Source organism: Papaver somniferum, chromosome 3, assembly GCF_003573695.1.
Source record: "Papaver somniferum cultivar HN1 chromosome 3, ASM357369v1, whole genome shotgun sequence".
NCBI lineage: Eukaryota > Viridiplantae > Streptophyta > Magnoliopsida > Ranunculales > Papaveraceae > Papaver > Papaver somniferum.
The window spans coordinates 74,329,848-74,349,145 of record NC_039360.1 but is presented as its reverse complement, the minus strand read 5'-3'; the positions used below and the strand labels follow the sequence as shown (position 1 = coordinate 74,349,145).

General features: G+C 35.6%; 1 protein-coding gene across 2 annotated transcripts; it reads left to right on the top strand.

Annotated features, from left to right (window-relative positions):
* The first annotated feature begins 16,202 nt into the window (after positions 1-16,202).
* Positions 16,203-17,920, top strand: LOC113361365 (putative disease resistance RPP13-like protein 1). 2 transcript variants are annotated; one of them, XR_003365096.1, is made up of 3 exons: positions 16,798-17,085; positions 17,357-17,442; positions 17,527-17,920. XR_003365096.1 is itself a non-coding variant. In XM_026604628.1 (2 exons), the coding sequence occupies exons 1-2, from the start codon at positions 16,213-16,215 to the stop codon at positions 17,396-17,398; spliced, it is 306 nt and encodes a 101-aa protein (XP_026460413.1). In that variant the 5' UTR covers positions 16,203-16,212; the 3' UTR covers positions 17,399-17,920. The 2 variants fall into 2 exon arrangements, 1 of the variants encoding a protein (XP_026460413.1); XM_026604628.1 differs by lacking the exon at positions 16,798-17,085 and adding an exon at positions 16,203-16,476 and having other exon boundaries at positions 17,357-17,920.
* Positions 17,921-19,298: the final 1,378 nt, after the last annotated feature.

Below are 19,298 nucleotides of genomic sequence, written 5' to 3'. Positions count from 1 at the left end.
AACGGGACAACATTGCCGCAAAAGCTATTTCCAAACCTTGTAAATAAATTTGACGAGAAACAACATTCACTCGGAAAACTTGTAGTCTGACCACATAAACCTTTACAAAAGCTATTTCCAGGAGAAGGATATCATCGATCAAACTGGCGCGTTTCTCCACTCTTTTTTGAAAACGGGAATGACCAAATTATAAGTTTAATTGCAAGTTTAACTAACCAAATTATTATGGAAGTCTTTGGAAAGTCTCGATTCATTTGATATTGCTGCAAAAGTTTAGTCAAAAGTTGTTAGTCATCCGATCCTATTGCTAATTTATTGTTTATCATTTCCAATGTCAATCATTGGCTCTTATTTTGTGCATGGATGCACAAAATAAGAAAACCCGTTATATATATGTAGAAAATCTGATACTAAAGATTTTAGAAAAGAAGTGAAAGAAGAGATTCTAATAAACTACTTCTCATTATATAAGAATACTCATGGCTCAACAACCTATTTATAGCTAAACAAACTTGACGTCTATTCAAAATAAACTTTCCTAACAAAGATAAAACTCTGACTCTTCTAAAAAACTCTAATGCAAACAAATTTTAAAACCAGAATAACTTCCTTCAAAAGTTTACTTTATGTCCAAGCTAAATCCACCGTGTAAACTCTATTTGTAGGACCACTAAAGATGTATCAGCTATTTTTGTTGATCCACTCAAACTGTGTCAACTATCCTTGTTGATCCATACAGTCTTATACTCACTATCTTGGTTTATCCTTCAACATCCTCTCTTAAACCAAGATAGTCTTTACTAATCATTCCAAGCTTTCCTCTCAACTAAATGTAAGTATTAGACTTCAATTCCTTGGTGAAGATATCTGCTACTTGTTCTTCACTCTCACAAAATTCCACAAGAATCTCCTTGTTGTCGACAAGTTCTCTAATATACTGATACTTAATATCAATGTGCTTACTCCTCCCATGTAGCACATGATTCTTGGTCAGTGAAATTGTAGACTTGTTATCACAGACTATTGTTGTTGGTGTCTTTTGTTCCTGAAAGAGTGAATTTAATGTCATTATTAACCATACAATTTGTGTAGCACAGTTGCAATTAGCTATACATTCTGCTTCTGTTTTGGATAATGTAACTACTTGTTGTTTCTTTGATGACCAAGAGAAAAAACTAGTTACCATATGAAAAGTATAACCAGGAGTGCTCTTTCTTCCTTCTGTATCTTCCCAATCACTAGCAGTGTAACCAACTAGTTCTGGTTTCTCTGAAGATGTATAGAGTATTCCTAGATTGGTTGTCCCTCTAACATATCTCAGAATACGTTTTGCAGCTTGTAAATATCATTGTTGTGGTGTTTCCATAAATCTAATAACCAACCCAACTGCATACATAATATCTGAGGCTTCTAACAAGACACTTGAAATTTGTTGAATCTACAAGCTCTCTTGTTCCTTCTTTCACCAGCTTCAATATTTCTTCTACTGATGTCAAAATTGGTTTACAATTATCTATTTTGAAACATTCTAATATTCCTTCTGCATACTTTTGTTGTGATACAAAAATTCCTTTCTTTGTTTGTAATACTTCAATTCCAAGAAAGTATGACATTAAACCTAAGTCAGTCATCTCAAATTCTTGAATCATATCCTCCCCGAATTCTTGTATCATTTTAGAACTACTTCCAGTAAAAATAAGGTCATTTATATATAAAAAAAACTATATGTAGATGACTGATTGCCACGAGAATCAGCTTTCATATATAAAGTATGTTCATGTGGACACTTATTAAAAGCTTTCTTCAAAAAATAGTTATCAATTCTTGTATACCAAGAACGTGGTGCTTGCATCAAACTATATAATGCTTTGTTCAATCTTAATACATTATCTTCTTTTCATGCCATGATGTAACCTAGAGGTTGTTCAACATAAACTTCTTCCTCAAGTATGCCATTTTAAAAGGCTGACTTGACATCCATTTGATAAATTTTCCAACTGTTTTGGCAGCTAAAGTAATTATCAAACTAACAATATCAAGTCTAGCTACAGGTGCAAATACTTCAAAGTAGTCAATAACTGGTTTTTGTTTATATCCTTTGACCACAAGTGTTTCCTTTAGGCGCTCAACTTAACCATCAGGTTTATACTTTGTTTTAAAGACCCATTTTACACAATAACTTTCTTTCCTTGTGGAAGTGTAGTAAGCTTCCAAGTTTTATTTTTTTCTATTAATTGCTTGATAATTTCTTCATTCATAGCTTTTATCCATCCTTGATCTTTAGATGCTTCTTCAAATCTTACTGGATCACAATCTCCAAACAGTGCAAAGTTCACTAAGTCGTCTTCATTGTCTGCTTCATTATTTAGAACATAATCATTTAAACGTGTTGGCAAAGATTGATTGCAAACAAGTCTAGATGATGTTTCTTCTTGTATTGTTGGATTTTCTTCAGTTGGTTGATTTTCTTCCATATCATCTTCAAATTCTTTTTGATCTTCATCAGTTATTATTATTTCATCGTTAACAGTCTTCTCAGTATTCCAATCCCATTCTGAATCTTCATCAAATGTCACATATCTGCTAATAACCAACTTTCCTTTCTTAGGATTCAACAATTTATATCCTTTAGTTGCAGTATTGTGTCCAGTAAAGATACACTTTTCACTTTTATCATCAAGTTTCTTTCGAAGTAGATCAGGTATATGAGCATATGTTATACACCCCAACACTCTAAGGTTTCTTACACTAGGTTTTCTTCCTCTCCAAGCTTCTTTAGGAGTTACATCACACAAGCTTCTTGTTGGACATCTGGTCGATAAATAAACATCACAGTCCAATGCTTCCCCCCTAATAATTTTTTGGAAAATTCTTTTCTCTTCTCATTGTTCGAACTATCTCCATTATAGTCTTATTCTTCCTTTCAGCTACACCATTCTGTTGTGGTGTATATCTTGCAGTCAGTTGATGTTGAATACCACAATCATTCATGAAAATGTCTACAATAGTATATTTTGTTCCACTATCAGTTTGTAGTACTTTTATTTTATCTCCACTTTGATTTTCAGCATATGCTTTAAATCTCTTGAAAGCCTTGAATGCTTCACTCTTTTCCTTTAACAAGTATACCCATGCTTTCTTACTAAAATCATCTATGAAAGTGATGAAATATCTATTGCTAGCGCGAGAAGCTTCAATGGGACCACATAAATCACTATGAATTAGTTCTAGTTCCTTTTGTGCTCTAGTTTTTTTTCCTATAGGAAAAGGATCTCTATGATGCATGTTTCCCAAATATGAAATCTTCACATATTGCTTCAGTAGTTCTAATGAAAGGTAAACCTGACACCATCTTTTTTCTTTCCAAGGCTTGTAGACTGTTAAAATTCACATGACCAAATATCTTGTGCCATAACCATGAATCTTTATCAACTGAAGTACTATAAAAAATCTCATGTTGATATTACATATATATTCAAAGGAAACAATCTGTTCTTAATCATAACAACTCTAGCAATCAATCTTCTTCTTTGATCATGAATGGTGCAGATACCATTAAAGGTGTTCATGGAATAGCCTCTCTCTGAAAGTTGTCACATACTTAATAAGTTTTGATGAAGACCAGGTACATAAAATACATCCATTATGTATCTTTTGTACCATTCTTAAGTATGATACCTATTTTTCCTTTTCCCGTGACTGGAATAGTAGTGTTGTTTCCAAACTTGACTGTTGATCTTGTAGATTCATCTAGATCAGTAAATAACTTCTTTTTTTCCACACATATGGTTATTGAAACCAGTATCTAAGTACCATTTATTTGGAATTTGTTCCTCAGGTGGATAACAGGCTAACAATAAGTTTTCAGACTCTTGTTCTTGACTTTCTGTCAAGTTTTCATTGCTATAAGAATTATTATTATATTTTTATTGCACTCATTTAAAAAGTTACCAAAAATACCACAATTCCAACAGCGTACTTGCTTTTATCAACAGGTTTTCTATGATTACCTTGTTTTCTCTTAGAATTATATTGATGATTATTGACCCAGATTGTGTGACTTTGAAGAGCTTCTTCTACAGGCTCCACAAGTACTTTCATGATGTTTGAATTATATTGATAGTTTAAAGGGCTCGATATCACTCGTACGATGGTCAAACTAGTACCAGAGTTTATTTCGTTAAAGGAAGGAAACGACTGTAGGTTTCCTCGAGAGCCTTATTGTACTTTATGCCTAGTTTTCTTTTTTTTTTGCCACGTCTTTTCAAATATGCTTGGAGAGGTTATGTTTTGAGTTTCTATTAATCTTTCCAACGGGTGTATGAATCCTCGGATATATTAGAATTCCAAAATTCTTGGATTCAGTTTATGTGTTGATAATGTAATGATAAATTTCCCACACAATCTCTTAGACTCAATGCCTATGGCAATATATGAGCAGAAGACTCATTAGTTTCTTCTGTTTAAAGGTTCTTTGAGAAATCAAACATCATGCTTTTTGAATTTATATCTGATTTAGAGTTGCATGAGCTAACGAGACAATATTCATTCGGGAAACTTGTAGTCTGACCACATAAACCTTTCCAAAAGCTTGTTCCATGAGAAGGGTATCAAACTGGTATATTTCTCCTCTATGTTTTGAAAATGGGGATAAACCCCGAGTATACAAAAGGGTGTGGTTAATTGTATGAATAACTAACCAAATTATTTACAGATTTCTTTGGAAAGTCTCGATTCATTTGACATTGCCGCAAATTATTGTCGATAGTTGAGTTACAAAGAAGAAAAAAAAAATTATAGTCAACCAATCCAATTGCTAATTTGTGCATGGGTCACTTAGAAGAAAAAAACACTGATGCGGTTAGTTAGGTCCAACCGGAGACTGCTTGGGCACAAATTTTTTAATGGTTACCTAGTTATATTATATATGGTTTTGTTAGACTGGCATGGACTCTCCTGCTTCTCCAAGTAATGATCTCTTCAGATTCTATCAAGATGTTGAGGAGCTTATACTTCCAAATTCCAATAACTAGAACACTGATCTTCTTCACCAATTATTTGATGATAATACTTCTCAAAAGATTTAAAGTTTATTTCTAGATATCACTAAGGACGATATCATGATTTGGATACCAGCAAAAGATGGGAAGTTTTCTGTAAAAGGTACCTATAAGCATCTTACTATGAGTCCTTCAGATGTTCAGGTAAATGGAAGAAATATCCAAAATAAGAAGACAGGCACTGCACATAGGATCAAGTTTTTGGCTTAGAAATGTACATTAGAGAACTGCACAACACCAGATATAAGTTGTACTTTCATAATGATAGTATTGACACTCGGTGATCCATATGTGGAAGAAGTGAGGAAACTATAGAACATTTAATATTTTCATGTGACCATGCAAGAAAAGTTTGGAGGTTAGTCAATGTGGACATATATTAAGTTCAAAATAGGTGTAATAGTGTTTTGGAATGGGTGGAAAGTTGGTTCTTAGGAAACAATCATATTCTGAGGAGAAATTGCTTTACACTTTGATGATAAGTGCATGGGTCATCTGGAAAGACAGATGTGACGCAGCATTTCAGGGAATCTCTCTTAACCCTATTAACTCCATGCACAAAATTCATTATCACCTGAATTCTCATCCGCCTGAACCTTGCACTATTAACAGTAATTTGAATTCTATCATGATTTCTCAGTAGACACCACCTTTGCCTGATGTTTTCAAAATTAATGTTGATGCTTCTTTTTGTCATGATACTAATAAGGTTGGAACTGGCATTGTTTTACGAACAAATACAGGAAGCTGCAAAGGAATCAGAGGGAGCATCGCAAACGGAGTTTTGGGTCCGGAATCTGGTGAATGCATGGCCATACGTGAAGCTTTAGTATGGGCGAAGGAAAAGCAGATGATGAAGATTTTTATAGCGGCTGATGCAAATCTCGTCATTCAATCAATTACATATGATGTTCTTCTGATTCAACAAGAAAACAGAAGCATCCTAAAAAAAATAAAACATTTAAGCTTAGGTTCTTGCATTGTAACTTTTCTTTTGTAAGTAGGAGGGATAATCATATAGCTGATGCAGTTGCAACATCTGTTAGAGACACATCTATAAATATAACTTTCTTTAGTAATTTTCCTACAGATATTGTAGCCTCCTCGCAAGAGACAGTTTCAACTTAAATAGTTAATCCAAGACTTTCTTTTTATCAAAAAAGAAAGTCTTTCTGAAACGCTTGCAAAACTATATTGCTAGCCATGATGCAAATGTTCGAGTCGGAGAGTTTCTTTTTCATAGGTTAAGTGTTTATTCAAAAAGGTGTAGGAGTTCAGCTTGTTGCTAGGCTTCCGACCAATTTCTTACCAGAAGATAGTCTTTCTGATTTGTAATTCTCTTGTAATTTAAAGCTAAGATTTCAAAATAGATTAAATAAAAATAAATCCAAAAAAATTTTTTTTTTGCTAGACTGAGCTTTTTGTCATTGAAAGCGTGTTTGAAATGAGAGAAGCTCAACCTAGCTCGATTGTTGACAAAATGAGAAAATCATTAATTGACAGTTATATTCGGCCTTTTGAAATTCGATGAGAGGATCGCATCGTGTTTGTAGTTGCAGGAAATCCTACACTACACTCTTCATGTAATTTCATCATTGATCAACTCATTTTAGGTTTATATTCTTAATTTTATTGATTGATCTTTGGATGTTCTTACAAGAAAATATAAATAACTCAAAAATGATCTCTGCTCTGAACTTTTTCTCTCTCTTCTTTACTTGATTCTTACTCAGAAAAACCTCTCCCCTCTTTACAATTCAAACGACTATTTATAAGGAAATACATAGTGGATGACAGCTAATCTGTCCCTTATTTTCGGGTATGGTTTGCGACATTCTCGCAACCTTACAAATGTTAATTTCGCAAACTCTCTAATTTTCGCAGGATTATCATATCTTTCTCGTGATCTTGGCTGACGTCATTTATTTTATCATTTCTGAAATTGTTCTGCGACGCTATTGTATTGTGTCACTGATAATTTCGCTGAAACATTGTCATTTCGAGATTCTGATCCTACATCTTGCAATACTACATAATGGCGCTAGAAATAGGGAGGAGTTGAAGATTATTCTAGAAAAAGCTAAAGATTGATATTGAGATTTGTGAAAATTTAAAGTAATTAATTAATAATTTTTCATAATTTCTTGCAATACTGTTAACATTGAAGAAATGACTAGAAGAAGAAATACATCCGAACAACCGACTACTATTAGAAGAAGCAAAAGAATTGCCGGAAGAGAAAGAAGTGAAATGGGAGAATCTACTAGATTTAGAAATAATAGAGAAAATCAAATTCAACCGCCAATTCAACAAACACTAGTTCAAGAGAGGAATACAGATTATGAAAGGGTGAGCATACACACTTGGCGATCAAATTCAGCAGAAGAAATAGAAGAGGATCAACAAAACAGAAATTATAGACATGAAGAGAGAAATCAAGAAGCAGATGAAGGAATAATTCATGGAGGTGAGGAAATTGGAGCGTTAGAAACATTGAGAGGAAGAATACATGAAGAAAGAAGAGCTGAAGCAGAAGAGCGTGCAAATTTAACAAGGAAAAATCACGAATTAAGGATGGAGAATATAAGACTACAGAATAGAAGATCGATAGGTATTATGAAATCATATTCAAGAGCGACTAGAAGAGAAATGAGGCGTAATTCACCCACAATCAATGATGGAAACAATATTCAAGAAGAAATATCAAATCCTAATGAAGAATATCGCGAAAATAGAGAAAGAATTGATGATCGTTACGTTTCACAAAATGAAACTTTTGATGATGGGCAAATTGGAGGAAATCAAGAGAACGGGAAAAATCAGGGAAAAAATAACCAAGATGGCGAAGGAAATCAAGAGGAAGGAAGAAGAACTTTACATGTGAAAGAAACTCAAATAAATCAACAGACAATTGAAGAAGAAATTGAAAGACATTATGCTGAACAAGCACGTTTAATCTGCGAACGTGAAAGATTGAGAGCGGAAATGGAAGAACAAGAGCTTCAGGAGACAATTCGCCAGAACAATCATGACAATCGAGAAAGAAGGCGTACACAAAACCGGAATAACGATAATCTCAATGAGGAGTATGATAGAGTAAAAAGAATGGCTGAAAGACAGCGAATTGAATTGATAAGAAATGAACAAAATTATGGAGGGGAAAATGAAAGACATCATCATTTGCGAATTCAAGATAGAGATGAGGAAGAGAATCGCAGAAGAAGACGAGATGAGGATAATGAAGAAGAGATGCAAAATTTCGCAAGAGAAGATAGACGTGAACGCAGAAGAAGAGAAGCAAAATTAAAGAGACCAATGGATCAAGATTCAGGTGTAAATAAACAAATCTTGAAAGAATTAGAAGAAATGAGAGGAATGCTAAATAACAGAGGAGAAGTAGGTAGAAGACAATTGGATGAAGCAATAGAAGAAGCTGCGAAAACTCCATTTACAAGGGAAGTACAATTAGGAGGAATACCACCGAAATGCAATTTGCCCGCATTAACCAGCATTTTGATGGAACAACTTGTGCAATTCAGCACATTAAAGCCTATGTGAGGTGCATGTTACAATGGGAAAATCATGATGCGGTATTGTGCAAATATTTCGCATCCAGCTTAACAGGAGAAGCGTTAAAATGGTTTGAAGGTTTACCAAAGAATACAATAACCTCCTTCAATCATTTGCAGACTACATTCTTGGGAGCATATATAAGTAATAATTCCTCACGACCTGGTATAGAAGATGTGTTTGGATTAAAACAAAGGATTGGCGAAAGTTTGAAACACTTGACTAAAAGATGGAGAACTATGTGTAGCGAAATGGCTGGCCGTGTAGATGAGAGATATCTCATATTATCATTTATCAATGCTATGTTTGCAACAAACCTATTGTATGTCCAAATTTTCAGAGTCAAGAATACGATTACAATGACTGAATTGCGAGAACTTCAAGAAGAATACATTGCTCTAGAGGAAAGGAAAAATGAAATGGAATCATATCCAGTTGCGAACACCAGCTCACAAACAACGAATGCAAGCTTATTACCCAAGCTAATAAACACAGTGGCGAATACTTCGCAAGTACAACAAGAGAAGGTGACAAGTAACAATCAAGAAATTGGTAGCTATGGGGAGCCGAGATCAAGAAGAGTATGAAAGAGAAAGAAATTTCTACAATCGTGGAGGAAATAACAAGATTCAAAGGCTCGATCAACCGCAAGAAACTTATGGAGGTCAAAGACAAAACTATAATAAAGGACAAGGAAGTCACAAGGTAATATGGGAAGAAATCAAGATGCCACCTCTAAATGCAAGTGTGGAGAAGATATGGGAAGCTATAATTTGATGGAAAATTACCAACACCGTGGAACATGGGAACGGAACCACCTCCAAACCACAGAAGTCATGAATTTTGTTCTTATCATCATTTTCATGGACATACCACAAATGATTGCAGAAATGTAAAGAATTATTTTGAGAATGATAGATCAAGGAAAACTAAACGACTTTCTGGTAGGGCATCCAATCTCAACCATTACCACCACCACCAGAACATCACAAAGTGAATACGATGAAAAAGAAAGAAACATTCTTCATAGAAGTTGGTGCAAAAGCAAAAAATCTATTCTGTCACTCTATCGTACATTCATATAAGACAATTGAAGATTTTCATGATAATGTTTTGAGTAGAGTGTTCGCAAGAGATAATGATGGAAGAGAAATTATGAATATTGCGAAAATCTCGCCACTAGAGGAATGGCAGAAACAGATCATTTCTTTTACTGCAGAAGAAATTCCCGAAGGAGAAGAGGTGCATGACAATCCATTGGTAATAAAATTAGAAATTAATCCAAAACCGAAAGAAGATGAGGATGATGAAGCTGAAGATTCATGGGCAATCAATAGAATTCTAGTCGATACTGGAAGCTCTGTGAACATCTTATTTTATCATACTTATAAAACCATGGGTGGAAGAGATGATGATCTTATACCATCAACATATAAGATATATGGTTTTAATGGTACTGCTAACAAGCCTAAAGGGGAGGTTACTATGCGAATTCCATTGAAGGGAATATCTTCTGAAATCTTCTGTGTCGTTGATGTAGAATCACCCTACAATGCGTTAATTGGTCGACCTTGGCTACATGGGATTCTAGGTGTAGCTTCAACTTTCCACCAGTGCATCAAATTCCCTCACCCCAATGGTGTAGGAATCATAAAGGAGATTGGGTCGAAGGAAAGATGTTACGAAACTGAGATAGAATCTTGCGAAGGAAGAGCAAACAAGAAGGAAAACTGGCGACACAAAATCAAAGATGTACAAAGAAGTGAGAGGTTGATGGTGGATACAATCGAAAGGAAAGGAGAAGAGATGTTGCGAAATTAATGCTAGCTCAGAATAAAAATGATGAACATACCACTACCAAGGAAGCAGTAGCAGAAAATAATAAAGAAGCAGAGGATGGCAAAGGTAATAAAAACAAGAAATGTATGAATGATTAAGTTGTTGCGATACTCGCAATAAGTAAAATTCTCAAAAATACATTTGATTGAACAACAAAATTGAGATTGCGAAATTCAGATATAATGATTTGCGAGACTCTCGCAGAGATAATGAATTTTACAGAAAATAATCAGAGAAGAATGACAAAAGAGAAAGGGGAACCTTTATGGCGTACACCCTAGTTCGCGAATACAATTTCGCAAGAGGCAAATGTAAGACCTAAAGTACGTCATATAAGGGGGTACCTGTTGCATGGCTCAGGGAAAGGCTACACCACCCCGGAACCTGAGTCATGGAGATTTGGGGTCAATGAAGCCCATCCGGGAGAGGCACCTTGGATTCTCAGCTTAAGCATATGACTTGGTTGGGCGACTAAGGTAATAAGGACTCTCCCAAGGAGTGCAGATCTGATCAAGGCGCCGAGGTACACGGTTGAGTCAAGAGTGCCAGGGACGTTTGAAGCGTACCTTGCCATTCTTGACAAGTCTTGGCTTATACTGCACTCGGCCTGAAGAAAACCCCACTTAGGGTGCAGTCTCGTAACCATAAGCCCTATAGGTAAAAGGGATAAGAGGCTGCGAAAACAACTGGTTGTTGTTAAGACTGGATGGAGGAGCTAACCTTGTATGGTAGAAGTACGCCTCCTTGAAGGGGCAACCAGGGGGAGATAAGGGCGGCACCCTCCATTAGGGAGCTGATAAGTGTCTTAAGACGCAAATGTCATGAGGCTTTTTATTCGCAAGGATATTAAGGCTTGTCATATTTGTGCAACAATCCTGAAGAGGCAATAATACAAAAGAAAAAGATAAGACGAGATCAATGGGTTTTCGCATGAAAGTGCGAAGACGTCCTGCGATTTCGTCGCAAGACGGCAATGTCATGGGGCTTTATTTTCGCAAGAATATTTAGGCCTGTCATATTGTCGCAACATTCCTGAAGAGGCCATAATACAAAAGAAAAAGTTAAGGCAAGATCAATGGGTTTTTGCATGAAAGTGCAAGGACGTCCTGCGATTTTGTCGCAATGACAAGAGGTGGCATAATAAGACCTTTAATTAGGAAGGCAAAATAAGACCACACAGGAATGAGATTTTGAAAAGAAACAAAATTCACTTCGCACAAATTGCGAAGTTATACAATAAGAATTTTTTATGAAATCTCTCATTTGGATTCAAATAACAGAGGCAAGTATGGGAATGTATGAAATTAGAAAATGTTATTTGCTTCCATATGAGATTTACTCAAAATTCAAGAATTAATGATTATATTGATTAACTGTATTGCAAAGAAGAATTGTTTTAATGCAGGTCAAAATGAAAGAAACACAAATATACAGAAGAAGAAATAAATGTACAAGTATTACAAAGAATCAAAGAAAGAATAAAGACTACTTCTTGGTTAATCCTTCATTATCTTCATCAGACTTATTCCCTTCGTCTGCGTCAGAATCTTCATCACCATCAGAACTTCCATCACTATCAGATTCTTCATCGTCAGCTTCGCTATCAGAGATAATCAAACTGGGAGTATTCTGTGGGATTTCTCTAAAAGACAAGGATAATCAGAATGTGGGATATTATGATCATCACAAACCATTTGGATAGTTTGATTGCGAAAATGCATAGCATCATTCTTAAAATTCGCAACATGATCTTGATTTGATTCTTTAATCTAGAATACTTGTCGTTGCGAGAAGAAAGATTCTTTGCGAGTTCCTCCTTTTCAGCTTCGAGTTCTCAATCTTTTCACGATATTATTTTCAGAATCTGCGAGCAAAAGACAATCAATTATTAACTTGATGAGAATTCATAAGAAGCAAAAATTAGTAAAGAAGAGCAGTTAGTAACCTTCTCTGTCAGAAATCATATCTCTAATCAAGGCTGTATGCTCAACTTAGACTAACATTTACACCTAAGTCTTTTCTAGCATCATCTAGATTTTCGCAGCCCAAACAAATTCATCCTCACTACTTATAAAAGACGAGAACGAATTTGATTTTCCCTTTCGCAGAGTTCGATATTCTTGCGGTTAGCTTCATCTCGTTCAAGTTGAACTTCAAGAAGAGCCTCTTGGAATCGCCAAGCCTTGGCACCTTGATCAGAGATGCGATCCTTATCATCTATGAGACCACTAATTTTGGTTCTTAACTCATTGGTTTTCTCTTTAGAATCAAGAAGGAGACGCTTAAATCGTTGGCTAAGCCTAAACTAGATCTATGATCAATTTCTAAGAGGCGAAATTTAGATCTAAGCTCATTTAGAGAAAGAGAAGAAATTCTATCATTTGAGAAGCTATTTAAGGAATTGTTAAGACGCTCAAGAAGGGTATCATTATCCAAGGCATTAGGAAATGAAGAAGAAGGGTAGCTTCATCAGAAAGACCATAAATGTCTGCAAAAAGGATCGTTTAAATAAGATAAAACAACAGGATGAATGAATAAAGAGAAAAGAGAAAAGTAACATACCGTAAAGCTGATTATTAGCTTGCTGAAGACTAGAAATTTTGTTCTTATACGAGGAAGAATCAATTTCTAATTGTCTATTTTTCTCGCGAAGACCTTTAACTTCAGCTTCCAATTCTTCATTCTTTTTGCGAAATTGAAGATTCTTCTTTTCAAGATTTTCACGTCTTCTCTCTAGATCTGAGGCAACAACAAAAGAAGCTTTTCCAGCCTGCGAAAAAAATATAAAAGAAATTTTGAATTATAACAATGAAGAAGTAAAAGGATAAAATATACCAGACTATTGAGAGAATGCAAAATCGGGAGTCACTGATCTAGAAACTCCACGAAGAGAGCTATCACCATCCAGTAAAGGAACATCGCAAAGGGTAGCGAGAGCTTTGCAGGTATTGCGAATTGGCTATCTCCCATTCCTTGTAGAGAATCAGAAAAGAGGCCAGATAACTTAGCCATAGAAGATTCAGGTGGAGAATCTTCACTTGCAGCAAATCATCGTTGTCCTCATCACCCTTACACTTTCAGAATTTTCGTGAGGAGGAATATTTGAAGGGAAGAAGAACGAACTTTCCTTTTCTTTGGAGGAGGACCAGTTGATTTTTCCCTGCGAAGAGCACCTTTACCTTTATCACCAATCTTCGCAACATCACAGATTCTTCTACTTCAGCAATAATCTTCACACACAGATAGAAATAAGAAATGGAAGCATGGAAGTAACAGTACTATTTAAAATCATAAGAGAAAATTTCTTACCTCATCTGTGTATGAGCGAAGAGCTAACAGAGTACTAGATTTCCCAGTCCTGTTATAACTATCTTTCAGTTTTTGGATCTGCGGAATGTCGCAAGAGTTAGCGAACAGAATAAAAATCAATAAAGAAATATAAAATGAGTTAAAGGGGAAAAACATACCTCTTTCTCCTTCTCAGGCCAAGAGAAAACCCAAGGTTGATAAGCAGCGAGATTCGCAGGAAGAATATTTGACCCAACAATGTAGGGTCCTTTTAGCATTAAAGGAAAAACACACAATTTATCATCTTTGGATTGGCGAGGAGTTGTGTTTTTACCAAAATGCCAATCAATATCTTTCATAAGAATTTTGGCTTCATCCATGTTATCTTTCCTTTTTAAGCGAATACCCCAGCGAGTATTCTCTTTCTTCATGGAGATAAGTTCATAGTTCTCAAAGAAATTCGCCACTGTATACTTCTCAGCAACTATCTCTAGGTTTGTGAATTTAGGATCCCTAAGTTATTTGGAATACAGAGATCCTCTACCAGCACCGCGATTGGCGAACTCTAGCATCAGACGGATGCAATCCCCACCCAGTTGGAATATGGCTCGCGAAAATCCCGAATGAGCGAGAATTTCATAAAACAAAGGAAGATCTGGGTTATAAATAGGAATATGGAGACCTGCGAGAATCTGACCTAGCGAAATTATGATTGATTGATCATCACAATATTGATCAGAGAAAAGCTTGACATAAAGAATTGATTTGGCATTCTCACCAGGAATGGTGGAGAGTGTGAAACCTTTATCAGCAAGATCTTTTTGGACATCTTGTAAATTCTTCTCATATCTATGACCACTTGGAGCCATGTTTGAATATAGAGTATGGGAATGCATATAAAGTAAAAGGATTGAAGGAAGAAAACATTACAGCAGCAGAATTTGCAGAAGGATAACAGAGTTGCAGAGATGAGAGAATAAAAATAGGAGAGAAAGTAAAAAAGAAAAGTGGAAAAAGGGGGTAAGAAGAGTATATAAAGGAGATTTTTTACTCGAAGAAATAAACACCATTAAGACGAAAAGATGTGAGCGGTTGAAAAGCAGCGGTTACAGAGGACGTGTCAAGAAATAAATGGAAGAGAGAGTACGTGTGATAAATGTAGAATATGAAAAGATGAACAGCTGCGGCATTTCTCACATCATTCTCTACTTTGTAGAGAAGATATGAGAAGAGGCAAGATGTAGGATCAGAATTTCGCAATGACAATGTTTCAGCGAAATTATCAGTGACACAATACAACAGCGTCGCAGAACAATTTCAGAAATGATAAAATAAATGACGTCAGCTAAGATCACGAGAAAGATATGATAATCCTGCGAAAATTAGAGAGTTTGCGAAATTAACATCTGTAAGGTTGCGAGAATGTTGCAAACCATACCCGAAAATAAGGGACAGATTAGCTGTTATCCACTATGTATTTCCTTATGAATAGTCGTTCGAATTGTAAAGAGGGGAGAGGTTTTTCTGAGTAAGAATCAAGTAAAGAAGAGAGAGAAAAAGTTTAGAGCATAAATCATTTTTGAGTTCTTTATCTTTTTTTGTAAGAACATCCAAAGATCAATCAATAAAATTAAGAATATAAACCTAAAATGAGTTGATCAATGATGAAATTACATGAAGAGTGTAGCGTAGGATTTCCTGCAACTACCGCATTACCACTTTTGTCTTGCGACAAGTGGGATCCACTTAATCAAGGTTGAAATTCCTACAGTAAAACATATAAGTGTACTAAATTTCCAATATTTATCTCAGCTAGAATTTTGTTTAGTTTTTGGAAAATAAATTTCTGTTCCATTGACACGTTGAAATAATGCACAAGCTAGCATATCATATTCTTGTAGCAGTAATGTGCCAAATTTGTGATTAAGTTTACATCAACCAAGTCAGCGCTTCCTAGCTAGTCATAATCCTGTCAGATGATAGATTACGAATCTTGGTCTCACGGGGTTGGATTTCTTGTGTAACACAGCATGTATGCACCATATATATTTTGGTGTACACAAGGATTTCGTGCAGTAGCTAGAGTCGTGGCAAAGACACTCTAGCATCAGCCGCAGACACTTTATTTGTAAACTAGCTAGTTATAGTTTTGCCGGAGAAGGCCTTTCATGTCGAGTGCTAAAGACTAAAGTTATGTAGAAACGGCAGCCGTTAGTAGAATCATAGCCTAGTTTTAGAGGTAGGCTATATACGGCGGGCTTAATTTAGTTCTTTCCTTTTTCTAGTCTTTCTCTATTTAGTTTCAGAGTTATTTTAAGTATCTAGTTTATGCCTATATAAACCGTCAGATGGTTTGCCTGTTATTAAGAACATCTTATTATTGCTTCACAGTATATTGAATTCTCTTTGATCTCTTTAATGGAAGAAGAAATGGAAGAAGTTTCGGGTATCACTAATGCTTAACGACTCGATTTTTGCAATTGCTCAAGTGATTGCTCCGTGCTTTAAAATCACAGGCGACTTGAAGAGACTTGATGACACCATGCAGACGATTGTTGCTATAGCTGCGGACGCCGAGAAATTACACCAAACGGATGGAGATGTTAAACGCTGGTTGGAAATGCTTAAGGATGTTGCTTATGATGTTGAGGATGTATTAGCTGAATTCTCATATGAAATCCTGCGCCGTCGAGCCCACGCGGACAATCCGTTGCTCAAGGTAAAGGATTTCTTTTCTTCTTCTAATCGCCTTGTTTTTCGAGTAAGGATGGGTTATAAGGTGAAAGATGTAACTAAAAGATTAAAGGAATTGTATATCTAATTTGAGTATAAATTGCTAACCTCACATTGAAAGTTAGGCCAAAAGCTTGAATTCTAGAGCTTCTGGTCCCCGACCAATAGGAATCGAGAGTTTTGAGATCTTTTCGGTATACATGATCAATATTTAGATACCAAACCTACTCGCCAAGCCAAACCGATACCCTAATTCGTGAGCACGAAAATAAAACACTAATTTCCATTTCTGCAGCCGATTTCCCTCTGCCTATTTTTCTTTGTTTTTACAGCACCAAGAAACGTTTGTTGCCGATTTCCCTCTGCCGGTTCTTCTTCATTTTTACTGCACAAAGAAACGTATGCCTGCTGCTTTTTTTTCTTCTTCTTATTTGGTTTTTACAACAACATCCAAACCTGTTAGCATGCGTAGAGAACAAAGGAGCTTCCGAGTTCTTTCTAATGGCATGAGACCTAAAATCTTTGTTGCCTCTTTTCTTCTCTGTATTCTTCTTCTTCTTCTTTCATTTTTACAACAACATCCAAAGGCGTCAAGGTACCCTCTTTGTCAATTTTGTTTGGTTGTCAATTTATTTCGAGATTATTAAGTTTTGAAATACATGGTACCTCTTCGTGAATTTTATTTTAGATTATTAATATTCAACTCAGCTACTTAGGATGTAGAATCCAATCGCTTTTGTCCAACATGAATCACTTTTGAGGTAATATTCATTGGGCATATCGTATTGGTGTATAATTTTGGAGTTTCTATGTTTATTGGCATTCTTAGTAGTCTCTTATCTTATGTAATGGAAGTTGATTATCAGGTTCCTAACTTCTATTGGAATGGTGATACGTCAAACAAATGAAAAAATGACGCTTGCTCATGCAACAAGTGCACAATGTATTTAAGGTACAAACTTATTCCGTCGGCATATGATGAATCTTATTCCGCCAAATTTTAACACCACATATTGGTCCTTAACGTTGCTACCAGTTAAGTCATTATTGAAGGAGTGGATGCCTGGACAGTAGTAGCTGCTATGGTTGTTAGGTGAACGAGGTGTGTTTTCTATATCCATAGAGTAACGCATACAATAGTAGATGAGCAAGATGCAAGCGCTTGCATGGTATGCATGTATATCACAATCAGTATATAAAGTAGTAATCTATAGGAATTATTACTCAAAGAGGGATAACCTAAAATGGCCTGACACGGTACTGTAAATCCCTTTGTGCATGGATGTGTACTTGAAAAAATGTCTCAAGCAGCGATGGGATAGGAATCTTTGTTTATTGAATTATTTTACAGATGTAACTTGAGATTTTTCCCCCCTGCGCTTTGCTATACGTAAATCATCTTGCGTGTATTATTTTTGTAAATAGAAGATTCATATGGGTTTCCCCCCCCCCCCCCCTTTACTTTGTTATACTTGATTACTAGCATATGAGTTTTCCCTCCTTTACTTTGCTATATTTTACCATTCATAAGTATTCATAAGTGGTTGATCCAGATGACCTATGTTTCCTCCTTTGCTTTGATATGTAAATCATCCGGTATGTATTGTTTTTTAATATGATGTATCCATATGAGTTGTTTTTCTCCTTTTCCTTTGCTGTATTTGATCATGTATTATGTATTTATTTATTTTTGAAATATTTTGTATAATATCCTTTGATTGTCGATGCGAGTTAATGTTTATGATTCACCAATGGTTGAGTTTCCATTAAATCCTATTTTCAAAAAAGAAGTCAGCTCCATGTTCTCATCTTAACCTTATCTAATAGGCTGTTCTTAATAAGATATTAGGGGAAAATAAGAGCTTGCATCCCAATGAAATATGTCAGGTAAAGGGTGTAAGTGGCGCGAAGGTACGTACTTGGGTGTTTTCATACCAGTTTCTACTTGGGCAATTTAAGTTTGAGGGTGAATGTCTGAGCTGAATTTTTGGAGAGCTTGATTGCCTCTTTCTCTGTATAACTGATGTAGCTCACGCAGATTGGAGGGTGGCTGCGTGATCATATAGATCTTTCAAAGCCACCCCTATAAGAACATCATTAAGCTCCCTGATTCAGGGGGTACCACAACATATTTAATATGAATGCATAGATTGGGATGCACTGATTCACTCTCCCAAATCGTGGGTCATGAACGTCATTCCTAAGCGTGTTTAATCGGATGAGTAAGTTTCTTTACATCTTTTAATCTGACGAGTAAGTTTCTTTTCTCTCGAATGACAAGCTTTAGAGTGTAAAAAGAGTACAGGGCTCTTTAGGCGCTCATATAATTTTTGTATTGTTGGTTAAATAATAATCATCACCCTTTTGTTCACCAACAACAGAATTATATATGACCCGGAACTATGCACCATGGGTAAGAAGTCTTGATTAGCTAAATAAAATTCATTTTGGGATGATCCAAAGTGTATTTATTTAATATTTTTCTTCTTATGCCCCTGGTGTCATCCGCAGATTGAGTCTATTAGACATCTTTTACTTTATTGCAGTATGGAGAGAGCAATTTGATTTGTTCTTTTACCTGAATCGGTATTTTATGTCGATTCATCCAACTTAGTTCATCAACCGATAAAGAATCGGAATAATCACGCGTACGGTCAGTATATTATATTTCAAAATCCTTATGTGATCAACTTGGCATCTCTAGAAACACAAATGTTTTATAGTGTTCCAACATAAAAGTCCTGATCTGAGAGATAAAAATTCACATTATGTTCCTCTTATAAGATGGACCTCATCTCATATCATCAA